This window comes from Myotis yumanensis, unplaced genomic scaffold, assembly GCF_028538775.1.
Source record: "Myotis yumanensis isolate MYYU_CA2020_CCGP unplaced genomic scaffold, mMyoYum1.0.hap1 SCAF_13, whole genome shotgun sequence".
Lineage (NCBI taxonomy): Eukaryota > Metazoa > Chordata > Mammalia > Chiroptera > Vespertilionidae > Myotis > Myotis yumanensis.
The window spans coordinates 19213038-19236068 of NW_027223764.1; the positions used below are offsets into that span (position 1 = coordinate 19213038).

The 23031-nt window shown below is 45.5% G+C and overlaps 1 protein-coding gene across 3 annotated transcripts in view; it reads left to right on the forward strand.

The window, feature by feature from the left end:
• DNMBP (dynamin binding protein) overlaps positions 1 to 17111 on the forward strand; it is a 91398-nt gene extending 74287 nt beyond the window's left edge. For all 3 annotated transcript variants that reach the window (XM_070432535.1, XM_070432536.1, XM_070432537.1), the window contains 8 exons: positions 1177 to 1307; positions 2254 to 2358; positions 5879 to 6007; positions 7423 to 7755; positions 8925 to 9104; positions 9906 to 10104; positions 13621 to 14168; positions 15290 to 17111. In XM_070432535.1, the coding sequence (XP_070288636.1) occupies positions 1177 to 1307; positions 2254 to 2358; positions 5879 to 6007; positions 7423 to 7755; positions 8925 to 9104; positions 9906 to 10104; positions 13621 to 14168; positions 15290 to 15475 (1811 nt within the window). In that variant the 3' untranslated portion in view covers positions 15476 to 17111. The remainder of the gene's footprint in view (positions 1 to 1176; positions 1308 to 2253; positions 2359 to 5878; positions 6008 to 7422; positions 7756 to 8924; positions 9105 to 9905; positions 10105 to 13620; positions 14169 to 15289) is intronic.
• Positions 17112 to 23031: the final 5920 nt, after the last annotated feature.

Below are 23031 nucleotides of genomic sequence, written 5' to 3' on the forward strand. Positions count from 1 at the left end.
AGTGACTGCCTTCTCGACTCATTGACGGCAATCCTTTTCAGTCTGTGCTTACATTTGTTTGCTCTGCACGTCTGGTTAGGTGTTTTACTGTCTCCATTTAAGTTAGGACTCTCAGTCTTCTTCCAGAAAAGCCCCATGTGCCCCATCTCTGGGTCCCGTCAGTCCTGGCTACGCTCAGAAACCTGCCTCTCTCGTCTGAGTTCCCCTTCTTCCCCCGCACCAACACTGCACAGTCACTTGGCAAACCATCCACTCCTTCTTCCTTTATAGTGTAGAATGAATTAAACCATTTATTTTCTTTCTTTTTCTTCTTTTTTTTTAAATCAAATGTCTTGTTAAGACTCTAATTTGAACATTCGAGTAGTATGGTGACCATGCTGAACTGATACATTATTGATATACTCAGAGAATGTATAATGTAGTGTAACCTCTTTTCCTGTTCTCCACTCTTCTCCCCACTGTACCTAAACCGTTTCCTCTGCCTCCTACTTCAGTCATGCTGCTTGTGGCTGTAAAAGCTTTCTGGCCATCTCGCCATCATGGCTCATGTCTCCTGGTGTAACGTCCTCTTCATCTTCCATGGTGATACGTGTGTCTTTTGCTGCCCCCATCCTTCCCCTTATGACCCTGCTACTGTGAGCTCCAGTCTTGTCAGCAGATTGTGCCTAATGTTTGACACAGTGATTAAATAACTCCTGTATAGGATTTTACTGTGTGAGATAATGGGATATAAATATCTCATTCGTATAGGTGTGAGACCATTTAAGATGGTCTTATAAGGCAAATACTGTTACTTTCTACATCTTATTGGAGAGGAATGAGTCTCAGAGAAGTTAAGTGACTTGTGTAAGGACAGAATTTGATGAAATGACAGACCCTGGCATTGAACTCTGATGTTCCCATGAGTTCAAATCTTTAGGCTCTTTTCCTTATACCTGCTACCTCTCCCCTTGTCGCTAACCTTCTCCAGTCTGTGCAGTGTCTCTCTGCCCTTGAGTATTCTCTCTGTCCATAAATGGTGATTTCGATTAATAATTCATCTGCACTTATTCTAAGCTCATTGAAATCGAGCACTAGCTCTAGTTTGGGTTGTTAGTCTTGCTTTGTAGCTTATTTTATGGTCTATTTATGCTCAGGAAAGAGCTTTCTAACTCACCAGTTTGACTCGCTCCCTAGTCCTCAAGTACCGGAAGGGCGATGAAGACAGCCTCATGGAGAAAATCTCTAAACTGAACATCCACTCCATCATCAAGAAATCCAACCGCGTCAGCAGCCACCTGAAGCACCTCACTGGCTTTGCTCCCCAGGTGAGGGTCCTGCACGTCAAGGCCCAGCATGTCTTTGGCAGCTTTTCAAGGCTCCGTGGGGCAGCCTGTGTGGTGTCAACTGGCATGACTTCCCTCTTGGTACCTCCCCTGGTGTTTGCTGGCTGGTGGATACAGGACCCGGCAGCCACTGGTGATGTCAGTCCATCCACCCACCCAGCCCCCTATCCATGCTTTGGTGAGCTGCCTGGGTGTACAAAGGCAATCAGAAGGCCAATAATTGTGGCTTTAGACACTCATAAAACGTTATAATTTATTTAGGGAGATAAAAGTAAAATTGCAGACCTATTAAGCTAGAAGGGATTTAAAAGCTTACCTAAATTCAACACCGTATGATGCACAGAAGGAAACATAAAAGTCTGAGGGATTGAGTGGTGGACAGTGCTGAGGGTAGATCCGAAGTCTCCAGTCTTCATTCACTATGCGATGTATACACGATACCAGTAAGGGAAAATGCAAGTGAAAAAAAAGTTGCTAAGTTTTGCAGTTAGTTCTCTACACGGTGTAGTTCTCAAGAAAACAGGAGCTCCATGAACGTGAGCTTCATGTGGGCCAGAGATTTCATCTGAGCCTTAAAGGTGGAGGGGGCGCAGGTGGGAATAGGGAGAGGAGAGGGCACACCAGGCAAAGCAACAACACAGGGTTAAAGGCATATTGTCAACAGATGTGGCAGGTGCCAGGGAAAATGGTGGACAGCAGCCGCCCCAGACCAGAGGGTCTCCATCAGGGCGGAGCGGGTAAGGTGCGACAGTAGGGAGCCCTCTCTCAAAGCCATGAGGAGGGGTTTAAATTCAGTTTAGTAGGACTCAGGGAAACATCAAAGGTTTAAAATGTAAACAAAAGGTGTTTTTAAGAAAGATACTTTTGCCAATAAGGTAGATTGAGGGAAAGTTCACATCAGCTAACAGCACTTGTTTATTTTGAACAGATAAGAGATGAAGCATTTGAAGAAACAGAAAAGAACTTCCGAATGCAGGAAAGACTGATCAAATCTTTTATACGAGACCTGTCTCTCTACCTGCAGCACATCCGGGTGAGTGAGGACATCGCTGTGGTTAGGATCACGTGGGCACCATTCTGTCCATTTTCCCCCTCATCCAGCATGGTTGTTGAATATTGAACAATCTGGATTCAAATGACCATTATGCCATGACATGCTTTTTATCAGGATTCCTAGGGATTCTTTAAAAGTTACGTAACCTTTAGGAGATCAGCCCTGTTGTATTAATTTTAAAGTGTCCAGCCCTTCCTCCCTCTCAGTCTTCCCCACCACCTTTTTACTGTCTCCTGTCCCCAGTTATGTAAGAAGCACTTATCACTGTTCATTTTGTCAAAACAATTTTAAAGGTAGAAGAGTAAGAGGATAGTTCCTGTGGAGGTCTTTCTAATAATAATATTCATTTCCAACTTACTTAGTTGCCCTTCAGAAGGCCTCTAACGCTGTTCGAACAGGCCTGGAGCAGCTCGGAGATCAGGCCCAGGGCATCCTCACCTCGTCCCCGGACAGCATCTCCTTCACGAAGTCACACCAGGACTAGAATCCTTTCTATTTATATTTCTAATCTCTCTATTGATTTTATATAATGTGTTTATATATAGGACACATGCTTGTCCCTCGCACATGAAAATCTCATCCTATGAAACAATTTTCTTAAAAAGAAGTCCTTTGCTTTAAAAAAAATCATTTTTTAAACTAAGTAAAATGGTATAAAATTCAAAAGGTACCAAAGGGTTAAGTAAAAAATAAAAATAATGATTCCCCCTGTCCCTGTCTCCTAGTCATCCTCTATAGAGACGGGCATCATTTATTAGACTCTTCTCGCCTGGGGTGTGTGTGTGTGTGTGTGTGTGTGTGTGTGTGTTACACATTGTTCAGCATCTTAGGTTTACACTTAATAGCATCATTTTGGAAGTCAGTCCATACCTGTACACACACAGAGCTTCTTGCTCCTTTGCTCTTTTTACAATTGCATAACATTTAACTGTATGGACATGCCATAATATATTTAACTAATCCCTTATTGATAGTTATTTAAATTGTAGTTGCAAAAGATTAGAAACACTGGCACAGGAATATCCTTGTAGACACATAATTTTCAGATCTATGAGTATATTTAAAAGCCAACAGTACTAGATTTTCTGAGCCAAATCATGATAGTATAAATTTGCTAGATGTTGTTAATGTGTGAAAAAAATATATTAATGTATGAAACGGTTTCCCCATCCCTTCATAACACACAGTGTTATCAAAATTAAAATGTCTTTAACAGATAGGTAAAAAAAAAATGCAAAAAAAAGATAGGTAAAAACATTTAAATTTTCATTTCTTTGAATGAGATTGAGGATATTTTCATGTTTACGTCATTATTTTTTCTGTGATTTATTTATATTGGGGGCACTTATTTATTGACTTATTGATCTTTTTCTTACTGATTTGTAGAGCCTCTGTATACATTCGAGAAAATAGCCCTATGTCTGAGATAATGGTGTAGAAATGTTTCCCCCCAGTTTGTTGACTTTTGAGTTTGCTTAAAGTGCTTTCTCTGTGTAGAAGTTTCATTTTTTTGTAGTTTAAGTAGACATTTCATTTATGGCTTCTTAGTTCTGTGTCACACTTCAAAAGACCTTTGCTATTCTGAGATAATAAATAACAAATATCTCCCATGTTTCAGTACATTTATCATTTCATTTTTTAATGTTAAAGTTACTGACTGAGCTGGAATTTACCTTAGTATATAAAGGTTTGAGGTAGGGATTCAACTTTATTTTTCTTTTATAACTGGTTATCCAGTTGTCATCCTCATTTATTGAGTAGTCCCCACTGATTTGAAATGCCCCCTACATTTCCTTTAAATATCAAACTCTCCCTCTTCATATTTTATTTTTTATTTATTTATTTTTTTAAAAATATATTTTATTGATTTTTTACAGAGAGGAAGGGAGAGAGAGAGCTAGAAACATCGATGAAAGAGAAACATCAATCAGCTGCCTCCTGCACATCTCCTACTGGGGATGTGCCCGCAACCCAGGTACATGCCCTTGACCGGAATCGAACCTGGGACCCTTCAGTCCGCAGGCCGACGCTTTATCCACTGAGCCAAACCAGTTTCGGCTCCCTCTTCATATTTTAAAAATGTAATTGGGTAAAACTTTTAAGGCATCTATTGGCTTCAAATGAGAGATTTGACCAACATATATTGGGACAACTACTAAGTATATTCCCTTGTCTGAGGACTTTACCCTGTAGTTCCTTCATTTGCTACTCCATGTTGGCTGTTCTCTCTTCATGTTCTCTAAATGCATAGCAAATATACCAGAGCCCCCAACTCTTAAAAGACTCATCTCCATAGCAACGGGTAGAAGCATTTTGAGGTGGGACACGTGTAATATTGACAGCCATTTGATGGGCAGATGGCTGCTAACAGAGGAAATTAAGGGAGAAAGTGTTGGAAGTTGTGTCGCTGACATAAAATGGAAAAGCCCTGCTAGCAGTAACATTAGCTAATAGATTGGCTGTTAGAGTGGGCCAGCAAGAACATAAGCTGAGGGACATTGACTGTATAATTTGGTCTCCACATTGGCATATGGACTGATATTTTACAACTTGACAACATCACTTTAAAAGAATATAAGAGGCCATCATGTTTCACATTAGTTCTCCCACTCGGGTGGAATTAGAAAGATTCCCCACTTTGTCTTTCCAACTAAACCCAGGCTTTATTTATATTATAGATAAAGGACTTAAAGACAAGAGGTCAAAAATATAGTAAAATAAAATATCAAACCAATGTATGAGGCACTAAATATTTTTGGCTTAGGGTCTTCATTTACCCTTGAAATATATAAATGGGGTTTTAGTTTTTATTTAGTTAACATTAAAATAATATGCTTTCCCCAAACTTAAATAAAGAAGGCAAATGCCCATCATTTGTTTTAAATAGCCAAAGAAAACCAACTTGGTATTTAAAAACTGTTGGGTTCAGTCAGGAGGCATTTACTCTGCATTCACTTATTTTTTCGTATTTTCGGCATTATTACAGATGAATGCTGCCTTCACATTGTGTGTAAGGAGGTATTTTTGCAAGGAAAAAAGCAGCAAGAGCCATCAGGAGTGCCAGAGTTTGGGTGAAGGAAGCAAGGTTGCATTACCCAGAGGGCATTGGGCAGTTGTTTTTGAGACGGTGACAGCATGAGCCAAGACGCGAAGAGGAGAGATGATTGTTCATTATCACAGTCTTGCAGGAATCATCTTGACTTCAATTTAATTGACTTTTTGATGCATTAAGAAACCCTCAAATTAGTGCCATAAGGAAATGCAAAAGAGATGATAAAAGCCCTCACCAATTTTCCCATAATTAAAAGTCTTAGGCTTTTCCCTGTGCCCATAAATCATAGTTTATGAAAATATGCTTGTTTCAAAGCTAAAATGCTACACCACAGAGAAAAAATTTAATTTCGGAACCCTTTTCCCCCCGACTGCTACCAAGTAATGACTGATGAAGGCTAGACAGTTCTGTTTGATCTTACTTGCCTTTGTTCCTCTCTGGCTCCAGGAATCGGCCTGTGTGAAAGTGGTGGCTGCGGCGAGCATGTGGGATGTGTGCATGGAGAAGGGACACAAGGACTTGGAACAGTTCGAGAAGGTGCATCGCTACATCAGTGACCAGCTCTTCACAAACTTTGTAAGTGACCGTCTTCAACACACTGTTCACAGTTGGTCCTCTTCCTGGGGCTCTTTCTACCTCCAGTTGATGAAAAAGTTAACCACAGAGACATGCTCTGTGCATTAGGAGTCCTGGCCGTCCTCTAGGATATTTGCAGCAGGATTTTATATTCAAAGGATGGCTTTCAATAAGTAAAAGGCCAGGTAGGACCTAGATGTATTCACACAAATTTTTTCGTAGCTTGAAATCAGCCTGGTTTCAGCAAAGGAAAACTAGGAAATGTAATCATGGATCACAATTGATAACTCTGATCAAAAGGAAACAACGATTGCAATGGTAATTTAAAAAGGAATATTTAGGAATTGTTAAGAGGTTAACAAATAGGTCTTTGAGATTGTACAAACCACAAAGAAAGTACTAAAGGCCACGTTGCTTCTGAATTCTAAATAGATATCCAGTTAACCCTAGAACAAAACTGGTTTGAACTGCATGGGTCCACTTATACACAGACTTTTTTTGATGTATACTGTAAACATATTTTCTTTTTCTTATGATTTTCTTTCTTTTTTTAAAGACTTTTTATTTCTTTTTATTGATTTCAGAGAGGAAGGGAGAGGGAGAGAGAGATAGAAACACCAATGATGAGAGAAAATCATTGATTGGCTGCCTCCATCATGCCCCCTACGAGGGATCAAGCCCACAACCCGGGCATGTGTCCTTGACCAGAATCAAACCTGGGACCCTTCAGTCCTCAGGCCTACGCTCTATTCGTGAGCCAAACTGGCTAGGGCTCTTATGATTTTCTTAACAGTTTCTTTTCTCTAGCTTACTTTATTGTAAGAATACAGATTATAATTCATATAATATATAAAATATGTGTTAATCAACTATTGGTAAGGCTTCTGGTCAGTAGTGGGCTTTTAGTAGTATAGTTTTTGAGGAATCCAAAGTTATATGTGGACTTCCGACTGTGCAGGAAGTCGGTACCCCTAACTCCTGCATTGTCCAAGAATCAACTGTATGTGGTATTTGTTTGGTCCAAAGTAAAAAGGAATAGGTGGGGGTTGATAGTGTCTTGGAGATGTCCAGATGGCTTGGAGCTGAGGAAAATATGCACTCAGCTGCCTCCTGCACACCCTCTACTGGGGAGCGAACCTGCAATCCAGGCAAGTGCCCTGACTGGGAATTGAACCCTTGACCTCCTGGTTCATAGGTTGACACTCAACCACGTCAGCCAGGCATAAATTGAGAAGTTTCTGGAGTGTGTATATTCATCTGGGATGGGGTAAGCAGGACAGTTAGATCTGCATGGGTGTAGCTTGTGCACTAGGAATACAGCAGATGGTGTAGGACATAACAAAGTCAGCCTGAAGAGTATTATGGGAAATAGCAAATGTGGAATACTGAGCAACGTGCCTTTCTTGTCCCTACAGAAGGAGAGGACAGAGCGGCTGGTCATCTCCCCCCTCAATCAGTTACTGAGCATGTTTACAGGGCCCCACAAGCTGGTGCAGAAGCGCTTTGACAAGCTGCTGGACTTCTACAACTGCACGGAGCGGGCGGAGAAGCTGAAGGACAAGAAGACTCTGGAGGAGCTGCAGTCGGCCCGGAACAACTACGAGGCCCTGAATGCGCAGCTGCTGGATGAGCTGCCCAAGTTCCACCAGTACGCCCAGGGCCTCTTCACCAACTGCATCCACGGCTACGCCGAGGCCCACTGCGACTTCGTGCGCCAGGCTCTGGAGCAGTTGAAGCCACTGCTTTCGGTGAGTCCCTCATCCCCCCACCCCCCAGTCCTCCACCCCCACCCCCACCCCCACCCCCACCATGGAGAGTTCATCTCTGAAGTTCTCCTGGTGATTTTCTGGAAGTGCACAGTAGGATTGTTTGAGATAGTCTTCAAAATAGATAGATTAAATATGTTATTAGGTCAAGCCCATTAGGAATTAGAATTCTTTAACCCTTGATGGTTCCTGTGAATCCATGACTTTTTAAAATAATATGTTTTTATTGATTTCAGAGAGTGAAAGGGTGAGGGAGAGAGATAGAAATATTGATGAGAGAGAAACTGCAATTGGCTCTCCTGCATGCCCCCTGCTGGGGATCAAACCTGCAACTGGGGCATGTGCCCTGACCGGGAATCAAACCCATGACCTCTTGTTTCATGGATCAACACTCAACCACTGAGCCACACTGTCCAGGCCCGTGGCTTTTAATTTATTTTTTGTTAATTCTCAGCTGATTTTGTTTTGTTTTCCTTTGATTTTTAGAGAAAGAGAGAGTGGAAAGCAGGGAGGGAATGGGGAGGAGGTAAAGAGAGAGACATCAATGTGAGAGACACATAAATTGGTTGCCTCCCGTGTGCACCCAGACCAGGGCCGGGGATTAAACCTGCAACTCAGATACATGCCCTTAACTGGGAATTGAACCTGAGACCTTTAGGTGCGTGGGCCACCACTGAGCAACACCGGCCGGGCTAAACCCTTGGCTTTTATTTATTTATTTTTTAAATATATTTTATTGATTTTTTACAGAGAGAAAGGGAGAGAGATAGATAGCTAGAAACATCGATCAGCTGCCTCCTGCACATCTCCCACTGGGGATGTGCCCACAACCCAGGCACATGCCCCTGACCGGAACCGAACCTGGGACCCTTCAGTCTGCAGGCCGACGCTCTATCCACTGAGCCAAACTGGTTTCGGCAAACCCTTGGCTTTTAAATGGTTCTCTTTCCACCCTGAACAAGTCCCAGCAGAGCCAGCCAACGTGCCCGCTAGCAGTTCAGTCCCTGGCATCGGCTGCAGTGTCAGTAGCTTACACAGAGTGAACTGCTGCTCAACTGTAGCTTCCAGTTGGTTTTAACGAGACTGTCAGTTGGGATCTTTCATCGGTATTCTCTTCTTTCCTCTATCTCACCTCTTCCCACGGTCTCCAGTTACTTAAAGTTGCCGGCAGAGAGGGAAACCTTATTGCCGTCTTCCACGAGGAGCACAGCAGGGTTCTGCAGCAGCTCCAGGTTTTCACCTTCTTCCCAGAGACTCTCCCAGCTACCAAGAGGCCGTTTGAGAGGAAGACCGTGGACCGCCAGTCTGCTCGAAAGCCACTCCTGGGCCTGGTGAGTAGGAACTAGAGAGCGGACGCACAGCCTAGTTGTTCAGAATGTGAACTTGGGAGCTCAGCCCCCTGGGTTCAGATCCCGGTACCGACAGTTAACTCACTGTACGTCCTTGAGCAAGTACCTAACCTCTGTGCCTTGGTTTCTTCTTCCCTAAAACACAGATAATAATTATACTGCATCGTAGAGTTATTATGAGGTTTAAATGAGTTAATATATGTAAAGCACTCAGAAACTTTCTGGCAATTAGGAGTCAAATTTATTATTACTTTATCTTATTTTTAAAAATTTATCTTTGTTGAAAGTATTACATATGTCCCCATTTTCTCTTGCACCTTCTTTCCCTCCCCCCCCCCCCCCCCCCCCCCCGCCACACCCAGGGCTTTTACCATACTGTTGTCTGTGTCCATGGGTTATGCATATATGCATAGAAGTTCTTATGAATTTTATTTGTTTATATAGATGGGGAAGTCAGCATGAGGAAAGTCTCTGTTGTTTAGCTTCATACAAAGACCCGTAATATTAGGTATTTTGAGTGTTTAGGTGGCACTTTAGTCATATTTTTTTTGTCACAAGATAACAGTAAAACTGTGAGTTAAATTTTCTTAATAGCTACAGAGGCACCACAGCAAGGCCTAAGCGATCTTGACTTTTACCGGCCCCGTGGACGGACTCAGGCGCAGGAGCAGCTGGCTGTCGTTGTCCCCACTCTGAGACTGACAGTGTCTGGATTAAACCCGGCTGCTGGGATAATGGCCGGGGAGGGCTTCTGTTGATGGTATTTCTCGTGCTGCCTTTCAGCCAACTTACATGCTGCAGTCGGAAGAACTCCGGGCCTCTCTTCTGGCGAGGTATCCCCCAGAAAAGCTCTTCCAAGCAGACCGGAACTTCAATGCTGCTCAAGACCTGGATGTCTCCCTTCTGGAAGGTGACCTGGTGGGCGTGATCAAGAAGAAGGACCCCATGGGCAGTCCGAACCGCTGGCTGATTGACAATGGAGGTAAGGATGCCAGACACCGGATTACTGTAACTCTCAATGAGGAAAGGCTTTGGGCTGTAGCTGGATCCTGTCTAGACCAGGAAAAAATACGAGTCTTTGATTAAAGGGGAAAGTAACCTTGAAAGTTCCGTCCATCTCTAGAGAGTATAATGCCCAAGTGATTCCTGAAACAAAACCTGTCTTCAGTTTTCGTTTTTTTTTACAAATTCCAGAGGAGATTCCATTCCTTCCCTTGCCAGGTCTGGCCCTGCTTCACAGCCCTGTGGGCAGCGGGTGCTGCCTGATGGGGCCTGTGCCCTCGCAGCCAGTGCCGAGCAAACCACAAAATGAGCGGCCTTCTCCTGAGCTCTGTGAATGTGCCTTAGGCGTGAGTGAATTTAAAACCTGTAGGACAGAGGTTTTCGTTTTCCTCCCATAACAATCTTACCTCATGACTATTCATGGATGACTTTTTTTTTTTTTTAATATATTTTATTGATTTTTTACAGAGAGGAAGGGAGAGAGATAGAGAGTTAGAAACATCGATGAGAGAGAAACATCAATCAGCCTGCCTCCACATCTCCTACTGGGGATGTGCCCGCAACCCAGGTACATGCCCTTGACCAGAATCGAACCTGGGACCTTTCAGTCCATAGGCCGACGCTCTATCCACCGAGCCAAACCGGTTTCGGCATATTCATGGATGACTTTAAAAACAGCTCATAGCTTTTTTTGTGGTGGGGGGCATGGGAAAGAGGTACAGAATTTAAAGAAAAACACAGCCCTGGCTGGTTTGGCTCTGTGGATAGAGCGTTGGCCTGTGGACTGAAGGGTCTCAAGTTCGATTCCAGTCAAGGGCACATGCCTGGCTTGTGGGCTTAATCCCCACTAGAGGATGTGCAGGAGGCAGCCAATCAATGATCCTCTCTCATCATTGATGTTTTTATCTCTCTCTCCCTTCCTCTCTGAAATCAATAAAAATAAATTAAAAAAGAATGCTTTTTTTAAAAAAAAAAAGAAAAGAAAAACACAAAGAATAATACCGATCCATGATTCTTTCCCCACAATATCAAAATCTGAAAAGCTTTGAAAAAGCAAAGGTTTTTCTTTTCCCTCCCAGAATTCATTTCCCAAAACCTGCCTAATCTGAATTCATTTGGTGGCAAAACCTGATCAAAGTGATGTGAGGCTGTTTATAATCATTACTTATACATTTTGGTGTGAAGAGCCATCTCTTTGCTACAGAAACGTTAGTGGATTTGAATATGGAATATTAACCCAGACCCTGCTAGGGATATTATGAAATATACTAGAGGCCTGGTGCACAGGTTCGTGCACCGATAGGGTCCCTTGGTGTGGCCTGCGGGGATCAGGCTGAACCGGTAGTCCAACGCCACCTGCCACTCCTGCTCATCCTGGCCCCGCTGGGCCTGCCGCCGCTGCCGCTCAGGAGGCTTGCTGCCGCTCCGCTGCGGTCTCCAGGCTGTGGCGGCCAGTTGTGAGCCCTGCATCTGGTGCCCGTCAGTGAGTGTGGGAGTGCACTGACCACCAGGGGGCAGCTCCTGTGTTGAGCGTCTGCCCCCTGGTGGTCAGTGAGTGTCATAGCGACCAGTCAACTGGTCACTTAGGCTTTTATATATAGACTAGAGGCCCAGTGCACAAAAATTTGTGCACTGGAAGGGGGTCCCTCAGCCTGGCCTGCCCCCTCTCACAATCTAGGAGCCCTCAGGGGGCTCCATTGTGCATTCTGGTTATTGTTAGGCTGCACCAAGAATCCCAGCAGGGATGTCCTACTGCAGCTTGGCCTCCCTCTGTGGGAGGCGACCGGCCCAATCAAGGGAAGGCACCGCCCCCATCACCCCACCGCTGCTGCTGCCTCTGGCCTCCCTCTGCAAGAGGCAACTGGGCAAATCAGGGGAAGAAGCCACCCCCATCACCCCGCTGTGGCTGCCACTGTCGGCCGCTGCAGCCGCCTGCCCTTGCCCTCGATGCCACCACGGCTGCCGCCTGATCTCGGCCCTCACAGCCGCTGCGGCTTTGTCCGGAAGGACGTCTGGGAGACATCCAGCAGATATCCGGTCTAATTAGCATATTACCCTTTTATTAGTATAGATTGTATGTGTGCTTTACCTTCCCCAAATTCAAAAATCTAACTTCTAAAGCACATCTGGTTCTGAGCATTTCAGATATGGATTGTGGGCATATATACTAAATATCTATGTTCACATTGCCAGAGTGAAAATGTTAACATTTCTCAGTTTTCTTTAAAAGTATCTGTAGATTTTCCCCTCCCCCTACTCCTTCCTAACCAAAGAATAGAGATTGAAATGGGAAAGGAAGGACAAAGGCTGGGGCCTTCCAAGTGGTGAGCAGGAGGGTGCCCCTGCTGGATTCATGGACAGATGAACTCCTTGTAAAGATCCAAGCTGTTCAAAAGGCTCCCTTGTCCCTAGGGTTGTATGGACTCAGTCCTGATAAATAGAGTGAATCATCGATCAGCTGCCTCCTGCACACCTCCTACTGGGGATGTGCCCGCAACCCAGGTACATGCCCTTGACCGGAATCGAACCTGGGACCTTTCAGTCCACAGGCCGACGCTCTGTCCACCGAGCCAAACCGGTTTCGGCGTATTCATGGATGACTTTAAAAACAGCTGTGGGTAGCAAGAAGCCCACAGTGTCCGGATCAGCTGTTACCCTCTGCCCCTCACCGTCTGCCCAGGGGCCCCTCCCCATCACTCAGCAGATAAAACAAATGTGTGCCAGCATTGTTTTAGCTACAGGAAACACGTGGAAGATGGAGACAGAGGGGGCTCACATGGGGGTCCCTGCCTGGACAGATAGTTGTTTCTTAATATCATAAAGCATTTTCCTGTCGATTCAGGATTTCAATTCCCAATTTATACTTCAAAGTTTTAGCCGAAGGCCCTCTCTGTCATCATCTTAGGCAACTAGTTAAAGTGAACGTGTGCTGTGCATGTGTTGTGTGGGTGATTCCAACCAGTAGAAACAGCTTCCCACTTAGACTATGCTCACTGTTCCCACCACATGCCTGAACCAGAGACGGGGATTCAAGTGATGGAAAGAGGGCAAGGAGGCATCTCTGAGGGGCTCTGCCCATGAGGATGGTTATTCCGATCCCTCGGTACCACACTTGTATTTGAACACATCCCTTAAGTCTTCCCTTAGTCCTTTCCTCCATGATCTAGGTATCCTGTGAAACTGTCCTCATGTGCTCATTCTCCAGCTTGTCCTTTTCATTCTCTCCTCTTGACTCTCTACGAGGCCTGCTTATCACTCGTCTCTTCTGAGGTTGCAACAAGAACGAACTGGCAGGCAGTCGCCACGATTCGTCTCTACCCACCGCATTGTACCCTGGGATTGAATGTCTGATCCGTTTGCTCACTGGGCATCTTACTTTGTGTCTCTCACTATGGAAACTTTTAAAGCATGGTTTCTTCTCTGCTGACGACCCCTCCGTCCCTCGTCCCTCCTCCTCCTGCTAAAAGCTTTTCATGTCTATCTTTCCTCCCCATAGTCACCAAAGGCTTTGTGTACAGCTCCTTCCTGAAGCCCTACAACGCCCGCCGCAGCCACTCCGACATCTCTGTGGGCAGCCACTCCTCCACCGAGTCCGAGCACAGCAGCTCCTCCCCCAGGTTCCCTCGGCAGAACAGCAACAGCACCTTGACCTTCAACCCCAGCAGCATGGCTGTGGCCTTCACGTCGGGGCCTTGCCAGAAACAGCCTCAAGATGCATCTTCATTGAAGGAACTTGACCAAGCAACTCTCAGTGCTTCCTTACACGTGGGCAGTTCAGAGAGCAGCCCTTCCAGCTGCCCTTCAGACCCGCACTCCGCCTCCCAGCCCAGGCCCTGGGACTCCGCCGACGTGGCCCAAGACGCCGACCAGCCTGCGCCCACCCTGTGGAGCTACCGAAGCTCCCAGCATCCAGAGATGGCTGGCTGCTCCGTCCCAGGGCGAAACGGGCAGGATAAAGACCTCGTAAAAGGATGTGCAAGAACAGCCCCGTCTCTGGAAGATAAAAACGAAGAGCCGGAGAGCAGTGAGGCATTGGGCAACCAGGTGAGTGCTCCCTGCTCCCCTCGCAGAACAGCTGGCAGGTGTGTTGTGGGTGCAGATAATGCTTTTTTAGGGCGGGGGCGAGTCAGAGATGCCAGGGCCTGGGGTGTGATCCGGAGATGGGCTCATAGACAAATACTCGTGCTGGTGAGTGAGCAACTCAACACCTCCCAGGCCCTCTCTGTGGCCGGCTCTTCATCGCTGTTTCTGAGCCCCTTTTCAGTGTCATGGGGCATTTACAAGGTTTACGATGAAAACTTTTCCCACTCTTCTGATTTACTGATTCCTTAGTTGTATAAAGTCTCTTGTTTAACACATTAGTGAGTTTTTTATTCAAATACTATATTTTCAGTTATAGAGTTTGGAAATAAAATTCTGGCTCTGTTTCGGGTTTTCCTGTTTTGCGTAATGGCCTGTTGTCTCGGGGTCTGAATGTAGCCTTTGTATCTTGAACATTTAAACCAGCACGTTTTAAAGCCACGTCTGGCTTCTCAGCTCTGCTTATTGCCTTTGCTCCGCCTCGCAGCGGTGAGTGGCCGTGTCTGTTCTACAGCGTTTGTCTGTGAGCTCATCTCCCGTGGGGCTGCCTTTGCTGAGTCTCGGTCGTGCCCTGGGTTGTGGAAGTGTTTGTCTTTGCCAAGCCCTGGATTCCAAAGCACCAGGTTTCCCACTCGTTCGTTTCTCAGCTCAGACGTCCCACGCCGCACTCCTCAGTCCGTCAGATGAGATGGCGCCGGCCTGTTCCTCTCTGGCCCAGATGGACACCCCAGTTCTGGACCCACCAGTGGGCAGTTTCTCTAGACATGTTGAGGGAGACATGTTGTTCTAAGTATATCGACTCTGATATGAATTTTGGTTTTCTTTGACTTTGTCTCGTCCATTGTGGTAGCCACCAGCTATATGTAGCTTAAAATTATATAGTTAGTTAAAATGAAATAAGACTTTAAGAAGTGAGTTTCTCTGTCTTACTGGCCGCATTTAAGTGCTCAGGGGCCACATGTGGCTGTGGGCTGCCTTATTGACGGTGCAGGTACAGACCGTCCGCCTCACTGCAGGAAGTTCTGATGAACAATGAACTTCCAGGCAGTTTCCATTGCCTAACTCAGCTTTTCTCCCCCACACAGGTCTATTTTGCGGTCTATACCTTCAAGGCACGGAACCCAAATGAGCTGAGTGTGTCAGCCAATCAGAGACTCAAGATCCTGGACTTTAAAGATGTTACAGGAAATACAGAATGGTGGTTAGCCGAAGTTAATGGGAAGAAGGGCTATGTTCCATCCAATTATATTCGCAAAGCTGAGTACACCTGAACCTGTTCTGCTTCCCACTCAGCCTTGCTGCCCTCGCTTCCTGCTGGAGGTTCTGGTGGTCCCCTGAGGGGCACCGCTCGGGAGGCACAGGCCCTGTCCCCAATGCTCAACCATACCACAGGGGCACAAGATACCACTTGTTCTCCTCCATTGGTTTCGCAACCTTGATGCTTACTAGAATTTGCCATGAACCCTGGGGCTTGAAAATAATTCCATGACCACGAGAAGAGCGGCAAGCCCTGAGTCAGCCTATGGAAATGAGAAATTTCCAAGCAGAAGACTGTATCTTGTGTATGCTGGGAGCTATGCAATAGCATTGGAAGATGTTGGCATTGGTTGTACCACGCTCCACGATCACCTGACAGAAATCGACTTGGATGAAAAGAATTCTCCGGAAGCCCTTTTAGGCTGTGCCTCTGCCTGTGGCAAGGAGTTTGCTGAGATTGTATCAATTCTGGTGTTTCAAAGCTTCGTGTTTAGCACACGTTCACACCTCTGTGCCCACCCCAATTTCTAAAAGTCCTTAAAACACTAGCGTGTGTAATCTTTTTCTTAGTTCACTGATTAGTTATGCAACATTTGACTGCTTTCTTTCTCCTTCTGAAGAGCGTTTAGTGTCCTTATTTTCCTTCGACCTTTATCTGAAGGTTCTCATTTCTTATAGGTGCAGTCATCTACACCGTTCTGAGAGCTATGTCTACTTTATACAATCACTGTGTGATCTCCCCAGGCTCTCGCTCTGCAACCCATAACTGATAGATTTTTCCAAGGAGAATAGGATCAGAGTTCCAGCCATTTCGTTAAGAGGATTCACTCTGCAATGAGCCAAAACCAGCCCAGCCTGTTGGAAGACGGGATACCTTTCTCCTTCATCCAACTCAGTGCTGTCCACAGATGCAGAAAACTAACACATGTCTTTTTTTTTTTTTTTTTAATGTTTTTATTGATTTCAGAGAGGAAGGAAGAGGGAAAGAGAGAGAGAAACCTCAATGATGAGAAAGAATCATTGATTGGCTGCCTCCTGCATGCCCCCTATTCGGGATCCAACTCACAACCTGGGCATGTGCCCCGACGGGAATAGAACCGTGACCTCCTGATTCATGGGTGGACGCTCAGCCACTGAGCCACACCTGCTGGCCTAACACGTGTCCTATTTGAATTAGGATCCTCAGTCCTGAAACTAGCTTATCTGAGACTTAGAAATAGCGTTTTCTGTTTTACTCTAACCTCCATGTTTCAGAGATCACAGTCTAAGCCAAAAAGATTCTAAAGTGCCTGGTTGCCCCTTTCTCCGGCCTCAGGAAGGTGTTTGCTAACCCTCACCTGACGACTCTCCCCGGAACGTTCTATTTGAGCAGGGCTCTTACTTAAGGTCTGCCCCCATGTGAAGCCTACCTTGGAACAGAAAACTATGAATTTGACTTACAAAGGGAATTAAGAACAGTCTTACAGCCCCTATTCCACCAAGTGCACCTTGGGCCGAACCCTCCTGATGAATTGGGAGACACTGGGCTCCTGAGCCCAGGCGCATGCGGGTCGGTCAGAAGGCAGCAGCGTGAGCTTCTTGTGAATAGTTTATATTTAGAGATGTTTCTATTGGAGTAGTTATTTTATAAATAAAAGCGTTTCTAAGGACCATGAGTATGTTTTCTTGATTTCCCTCCACATTTAGCCTGAACTTTCCTCTTGGGTTTCTGAGGGTACCTTTCTGACAATTAACTGATGCCCAAATTCCAGGAGATGGGCAGGACTAACAAGAAATTCAAATCAAAATGTATTTGTCAAATGTAATATCAGTGGAATTACTGTACACGCAGGAGATGTCCATGCTGCAGGTGATTGTTTCCTTATTTTAAGGCAGTGGTCCTCAACCTTCCTAATGTCTCGACCCTTTAATACAGTTCCTCATGTTGTGGTGACCCCCAATTTCATTGTTACAAATTGAACATAATTAAAGCATAGTGATTAATCACAAAAACAATATGTAATATGTGTTTTCCGATGGTCTTAGGCGACCCCTGTGAAAGGGTCATTTGACTCCCAAAGGGGTTGCGACCCACAGGTTGAGAACCACTGTTTTAAGGCATTTTATTATAAAACTAGAGGCCTGGTACATGGATTCATGCACCGGTGGGGTCCCTTGGCCTGGCCTGCAGGGATTGGGCTGAAACCAGCTCTCCAGCATCCCCCGAGGGTTCCCGGATTGCAAGAGTGTGCAGGCCAGGCCGAGGACCCCACCAGTACAAGATCGGGGCTGGGGAGGAACCATGGGAGGGCACCAGGGCGTGTCTGGCCCATCTTGCCCAGTCCCTCCCAATCAGCCTGACCCCAGCAGCAAGCTAACCTACTGGTCGGAGTGCCTGCCCCCTGGTGGTCAGTGTGAGTCATAGTGACTGGCCAAATGGTCGGACGCTTGGCATATTAGGCTTTTATTATATAGGATCCTGGCAGAACAGAGGAGCTGAATTCTCTGATCTGGAATTCCTAAGAGGTTAGTATTTTCCTGATATCATGGATGTGGAAACTAATGCATTAGAGCTTAACCAAGCCATATGGCAGTAGGTTGGGCAAGCTTGGGGGTGGGATGGGGAGACACAGCAGGAGCACTGGCAGAGGCAGGATTGAGGACGTGTGGGTGACTGAAGCAATCGCATGATACTGTTAAGGGACAGAAATCATGGTTGAATAGGGAGTCTCCATGGGAGAGAAACATATAGGTCAACTCTTTCATTTTATGGATTAGGAAAATGGGGTCCATCCACATTGTGACGTGCTCACATCAAGTTTCCAATGGATCCTGAATTTAACGTTGGGCCTCAGGCTCTCAAGCTGAGTCTTTACACCTCATTCTGGAGCCAGACTGTCTGACTTCAGACACTTAAGAGCTTTGTGACCTTGACAACTTTCTAACCCCTGCTTCAGTTTCCTCATCTAAAGTAACGGTAGTAGCCAACTGGCATGGCTCAGCAGATTGAGTGTTGCTCCATGCACCAAGAGGCTGCTGGTTCGATTCCCGGTCAGGGCACATGCCCGGGTTGCGGGCTTGATCCCCAGTAGGAGGCGTGCAGGAGGCAACCGATCGATGTTTATCATCAATGTTCTCTCCCATCCTCTCTAAAAAAACAATCCCATATAATAAAAGGATAATATGCAAATCGACCGAATGACAGAACAACCAGTTGCTATGACGTGCAGTGACCACCAGGGAACAGACACGCAACACAGGAGCTGCCCCCTGGTGGTCAGTACACTCCCACAGAGGGAGTGCTGCTCAGCCAGAAGCCCAGCTCACGACTGGTGAGCGCAGCCACGGTGGCGGGAACCTCTCCCACCTCCGTGGCAGCGCTAAGGATGTCTGACTACCAACTTAGGCCCACTCTCCAGAGGGAGCGGGCCTAAGCCATCAGTCGGACATCCCCCAAAGGGCTCCCAGACTGCAAGGGGGCACAGGCCAGGCTGAGGGTTCCTCCCCCCACCCCCAGTGCATGAATTTCGTGCACCGGGCCTCTAGTAAAAAATATTTAAAAATATAAAAACTAAAGTAACGATAGTACTACTATCCATTTCATGAAGTTGTTGGAAAGATGGAATGAATTAGTGCATGGAAAATGTTAGAACATCGCCTGACAGGTAGTAAACAAATTGGAGAGCCTTGAGGTCCAAGTCAAGGAATTTAGATTTGATGAGTGGTAATACACTCCTGTTGCTTCTTCAGTGGCTTGGCTGTTTTAAGAAAGCTAAATGGCAGCAGGGTGATTTGGAGGGCAAGAAAATTTAATAATTGGGGAAAGGTAACTGATTTGAGCAGAAAGTGGCTTGAGAATGGAAAAAAGCAGCCTCCTTTAAAGAATATGAAATGGAAGAAATGATGGACTCACTGGCAAGAGGGAGGTCCGTGGGATGGAAGCAAGTGTATGAGAAAATGCATTTTGTTTTAAAGCACCATCACAGGGAGCTGGGGGCTTGCAGGAATGCAGGCCGCACCTACTGAGCAAGGTCCCAGGTGGTTTGTGTGTATTAAAGTTTGAGAAGCATCTATTCAGGCAATTTTTTTAAATGGAACTTTCTATCAGAAAAGTAGGAGTTAGCGAAAACCAAGGAAGGAAAAGGGTGTCAGATGTTTCAGATACAACAGAAGGAAATGTTATTGAAGCAAATTTCCAAATCCGGTTTGCCTGCTTACTTCCTCTCATGAATCTTCTTCCTTTCCTGTCTGGGAGTAGCTCGTCAGATGTGTTTTCATTCAAGAGTCCTAGGAGAACAGGGTGGGGGTTAGGGGAAATCTATGGTCATCTGTAAAGTGTAGATTTCTGTCTGGCCTCTCGAGATTACTGCAAGACTTAAACAAGATGATGTCTGCACATTTTTATGCACTGTGAGCTCTAGAAGGACATGGTTTTAATAAGGATTGAGTTTTGTGTCACCCTGTTTTAATTAATTGCGAAGCTGAGACTGCTTATATGGGTTTTGTTTCAGGGCTGGGAATATACACAGGCCCCAGAAAAACAGCACTGTGCTCCGAATTCTGTTTCACTTGCAGAATCTTAGGCTGAGGACTAAGAAAACTTGAGATCTACATACAGCATTCTAATGCCTCTAGTCACCAAACACTACCCAGGCCTTTAATTCTCTCATCTATTAGTATGCAGTAGTGATGGTTTAAAAAAAATTTTTTTTTATTGATTTCAGAGAGAAAGGGAGAGGGAGAGAGAGATAGAAACATCAATGATGAGAGAATCATTGATCTGCTGCCTTCTGCACTCCCCACACTGAGGACTGAGCCTGTAACCCAGCATGTGCTCTGACCGGGAATCGAACCGTGACCTCCTGGTTCATAGGATAATCTCCGATCTGCACCTTGGTTTATTTCACTGAGCCCCTGGAAGTTTCTTGCAATTGTTAATGAAGATCAATATTAGTGATCTGCAGGCATCAAGAAGGGAGTTTTACACAACAAACTGCAGACTTTGCAAGCTACATAGGGCTGTCCATTTCTTACCACCACTCAGAGCTGAGCCTCAAGGAGAAAGGGGAGGACTTTGTGCTTCCCCAGAGTAAGTTCTGATGGTGTGGTGGTGGGAGGGAGGGAGCACTCTGACGAGGGCAGCAGCCGTGTGTTCATTCAGGAAGGAATCATTGGAAGCAGCAGGCACACTGGGACCCCGCAGCTGCCTCAGCAGGACCACCCACGAAGCACTGCCTGTGCCACCAGGCATCCCAGGACACCGGGGAAGCTGACTGCGAGACTCCGGACCTGTCACAGCCTCCTCCAGGCGTAGGTATCACCATGACTCATTTAACCAGGGGCCTTCCTGCAGCCTCTCAGATGAGATTAAAAACAGATTGCCTGCAAATATGGCCACACTGAGTAAGACCTTTGCAATTTGACAGAAGGGCGACAGCAGTCAGCACTGAAACCCACTTTACTGGGCTTAAAAGATGGTGTGACCCTCGACAGAGTCACAGGACAGTGCGATTCAGTGAAGATCAGTCAATTGTCACACTGACTGCAGTAGGAGAATATTAGCGATTTTACCAGAGCTATTTGGGCTTATGGTATTGTATTAGTTTCCTATTGCTATTGTAACAAATTACCACAAATTTGTGGCCTAAAACAACACAAGTTTATTATCTTACAGTTCTAGGTCAGAAGTTCAAAGTCTATTTCACTGGGCAAAAGTCAAGGTGTCAGCAGGGTGTTCTTTCTGCAGGCTCCAGGGGGGAATCTATCTCCTTTTCCAGCTTCTAGAACAATGATGGCAAACCTATGACACGCGTGTCAGAGGTAACACGCGAACTCATTCTTTTGGTTGATTTTTCTTTGTTAAATGGCATTTAAATATATAAAATAAATATCAAAAATATAAGTCTTTGTTTTACTATGGTTGCAAATATCAAAAAATTTCTATGTGTGACACGGCACCAGAGTTAAGTTAGGGTTTTTCAAAATACTGACACGCCTTGCTCAAAAGGTTCGCCATCACTGTTCTAGAAGCTGCCTGTAAGCCTCCGCTTATGGCCTCTCCCTCCATCTTCAAAGCCAGCAGCCTAGCATCTTCCAATCTTTCTCATCACATCCTCTTCATTCTGACTCTGACCGTCCTGACTCATAAGGATCCTGGTGATTGCGTGGGGCCCAGCGGGATGATCCCCCATCACAGCGTCCTCAGTCACAGCAGCAAAGCCCCTTTTGCCCCGGGTTTTGAGGATTAGGAGGTGGACATCTTTGGGGGCCATTTTCTTTACCACAGGAGTGAAGTTATGACATTTTTTAGGCCCTTTGTCTTTTTGAGAACGGAAACAACCCACTCCGTACTATACCCGTGTTTCTGGAGTCAGGGATCAGCAAACCTTTTCTCTAAGAGGCCAGGTGAGCTCTCGGTGGTTTGGCTCAGTGGATAGAGCGTCAGCCTGTGGACTGAAGGGTCCCAGGTTTGATTCCAGTCAAGGGCACATGCCCAGGGTTGCCAGCTTGATCCCCGGTAGGGGGCATGCAGGGGGCAGCTGATCAATGATTCTCTGTCGTCATTGATGTTTCTCTCTCTACTCTCCCTTCTTCTCTGAAATCAATAAAAATTATCTATACTAATAAAAGGCCTGTGACCATGATGCCATAATGTGGAACGACCAAACAACCGGTCACCAGGAGGTCCAGAGACTAGAACACCGTGGCCCCAGCAGAGACATGCACCCCGATCGGGGGTATGGCCGGCCTGCAAACAGCCAGTGCCCCAAGCCCATGCTGGCCTCACCCCAAGCCCATGCTAGCCTTGCCACCCAGCAGAATCGGTCCTCGGGGAATCGGCCATTGGTCAGCTTGCTGTCAGCAGCATGACATCCAGGAATCCCATTCACCCACACCCAGGACCCAGACAGCAGAGCGGCGGGAGCCCCATCCCAAGGGAAATTAGTCAAGCACTGTGAAAATGTTTTTACTCTTAATGTGGTATACAGGGAGATATTAGAATAAGTTTAATCAATTTATCAGTCATTGTATCAATGTTGTTTTTATATCATGTTTTTGTTGTTTTTATATCATGTGTTTGTTGTTATATCATGTTATTGTTTATCTATTAATAAATTTATATATTACTTTCATATACATTTTTCTAATTTTCTTTAATATCTGACACTTATAGAGAAAGGGCAAATAGTGATATTAAAATATTTCTTCTAATTAATTCCCTTTCAATGTGCACGAATTCATGCACTGGGCCACTAGTATATATATATATATATATATAGAGAGAGAGAGAGAGAGAGAGAGAGAGAGAGAGGCCAATGATATGGTACATATTTTAGACTTTGCAGGCCATTCAGTCTGTCACCACTGCTCAACTCTGCCACTGTAACACTAAAGCAGGCATAGATAATACAGAAACAAGTGAGCATGACTGTGTTCCAAAAACTTTATTGACAAAAACAGTAGATTTGGCCATTGAGCCATATCCCTACTCCAGGTCCAGCTAAAACGTAAAGATTCTTGTCAACCATTAACACTAAGGTCAAATATGCAGAAAAATTAAACCTTTTGACAAAGAAAAATGAAAAGCCTG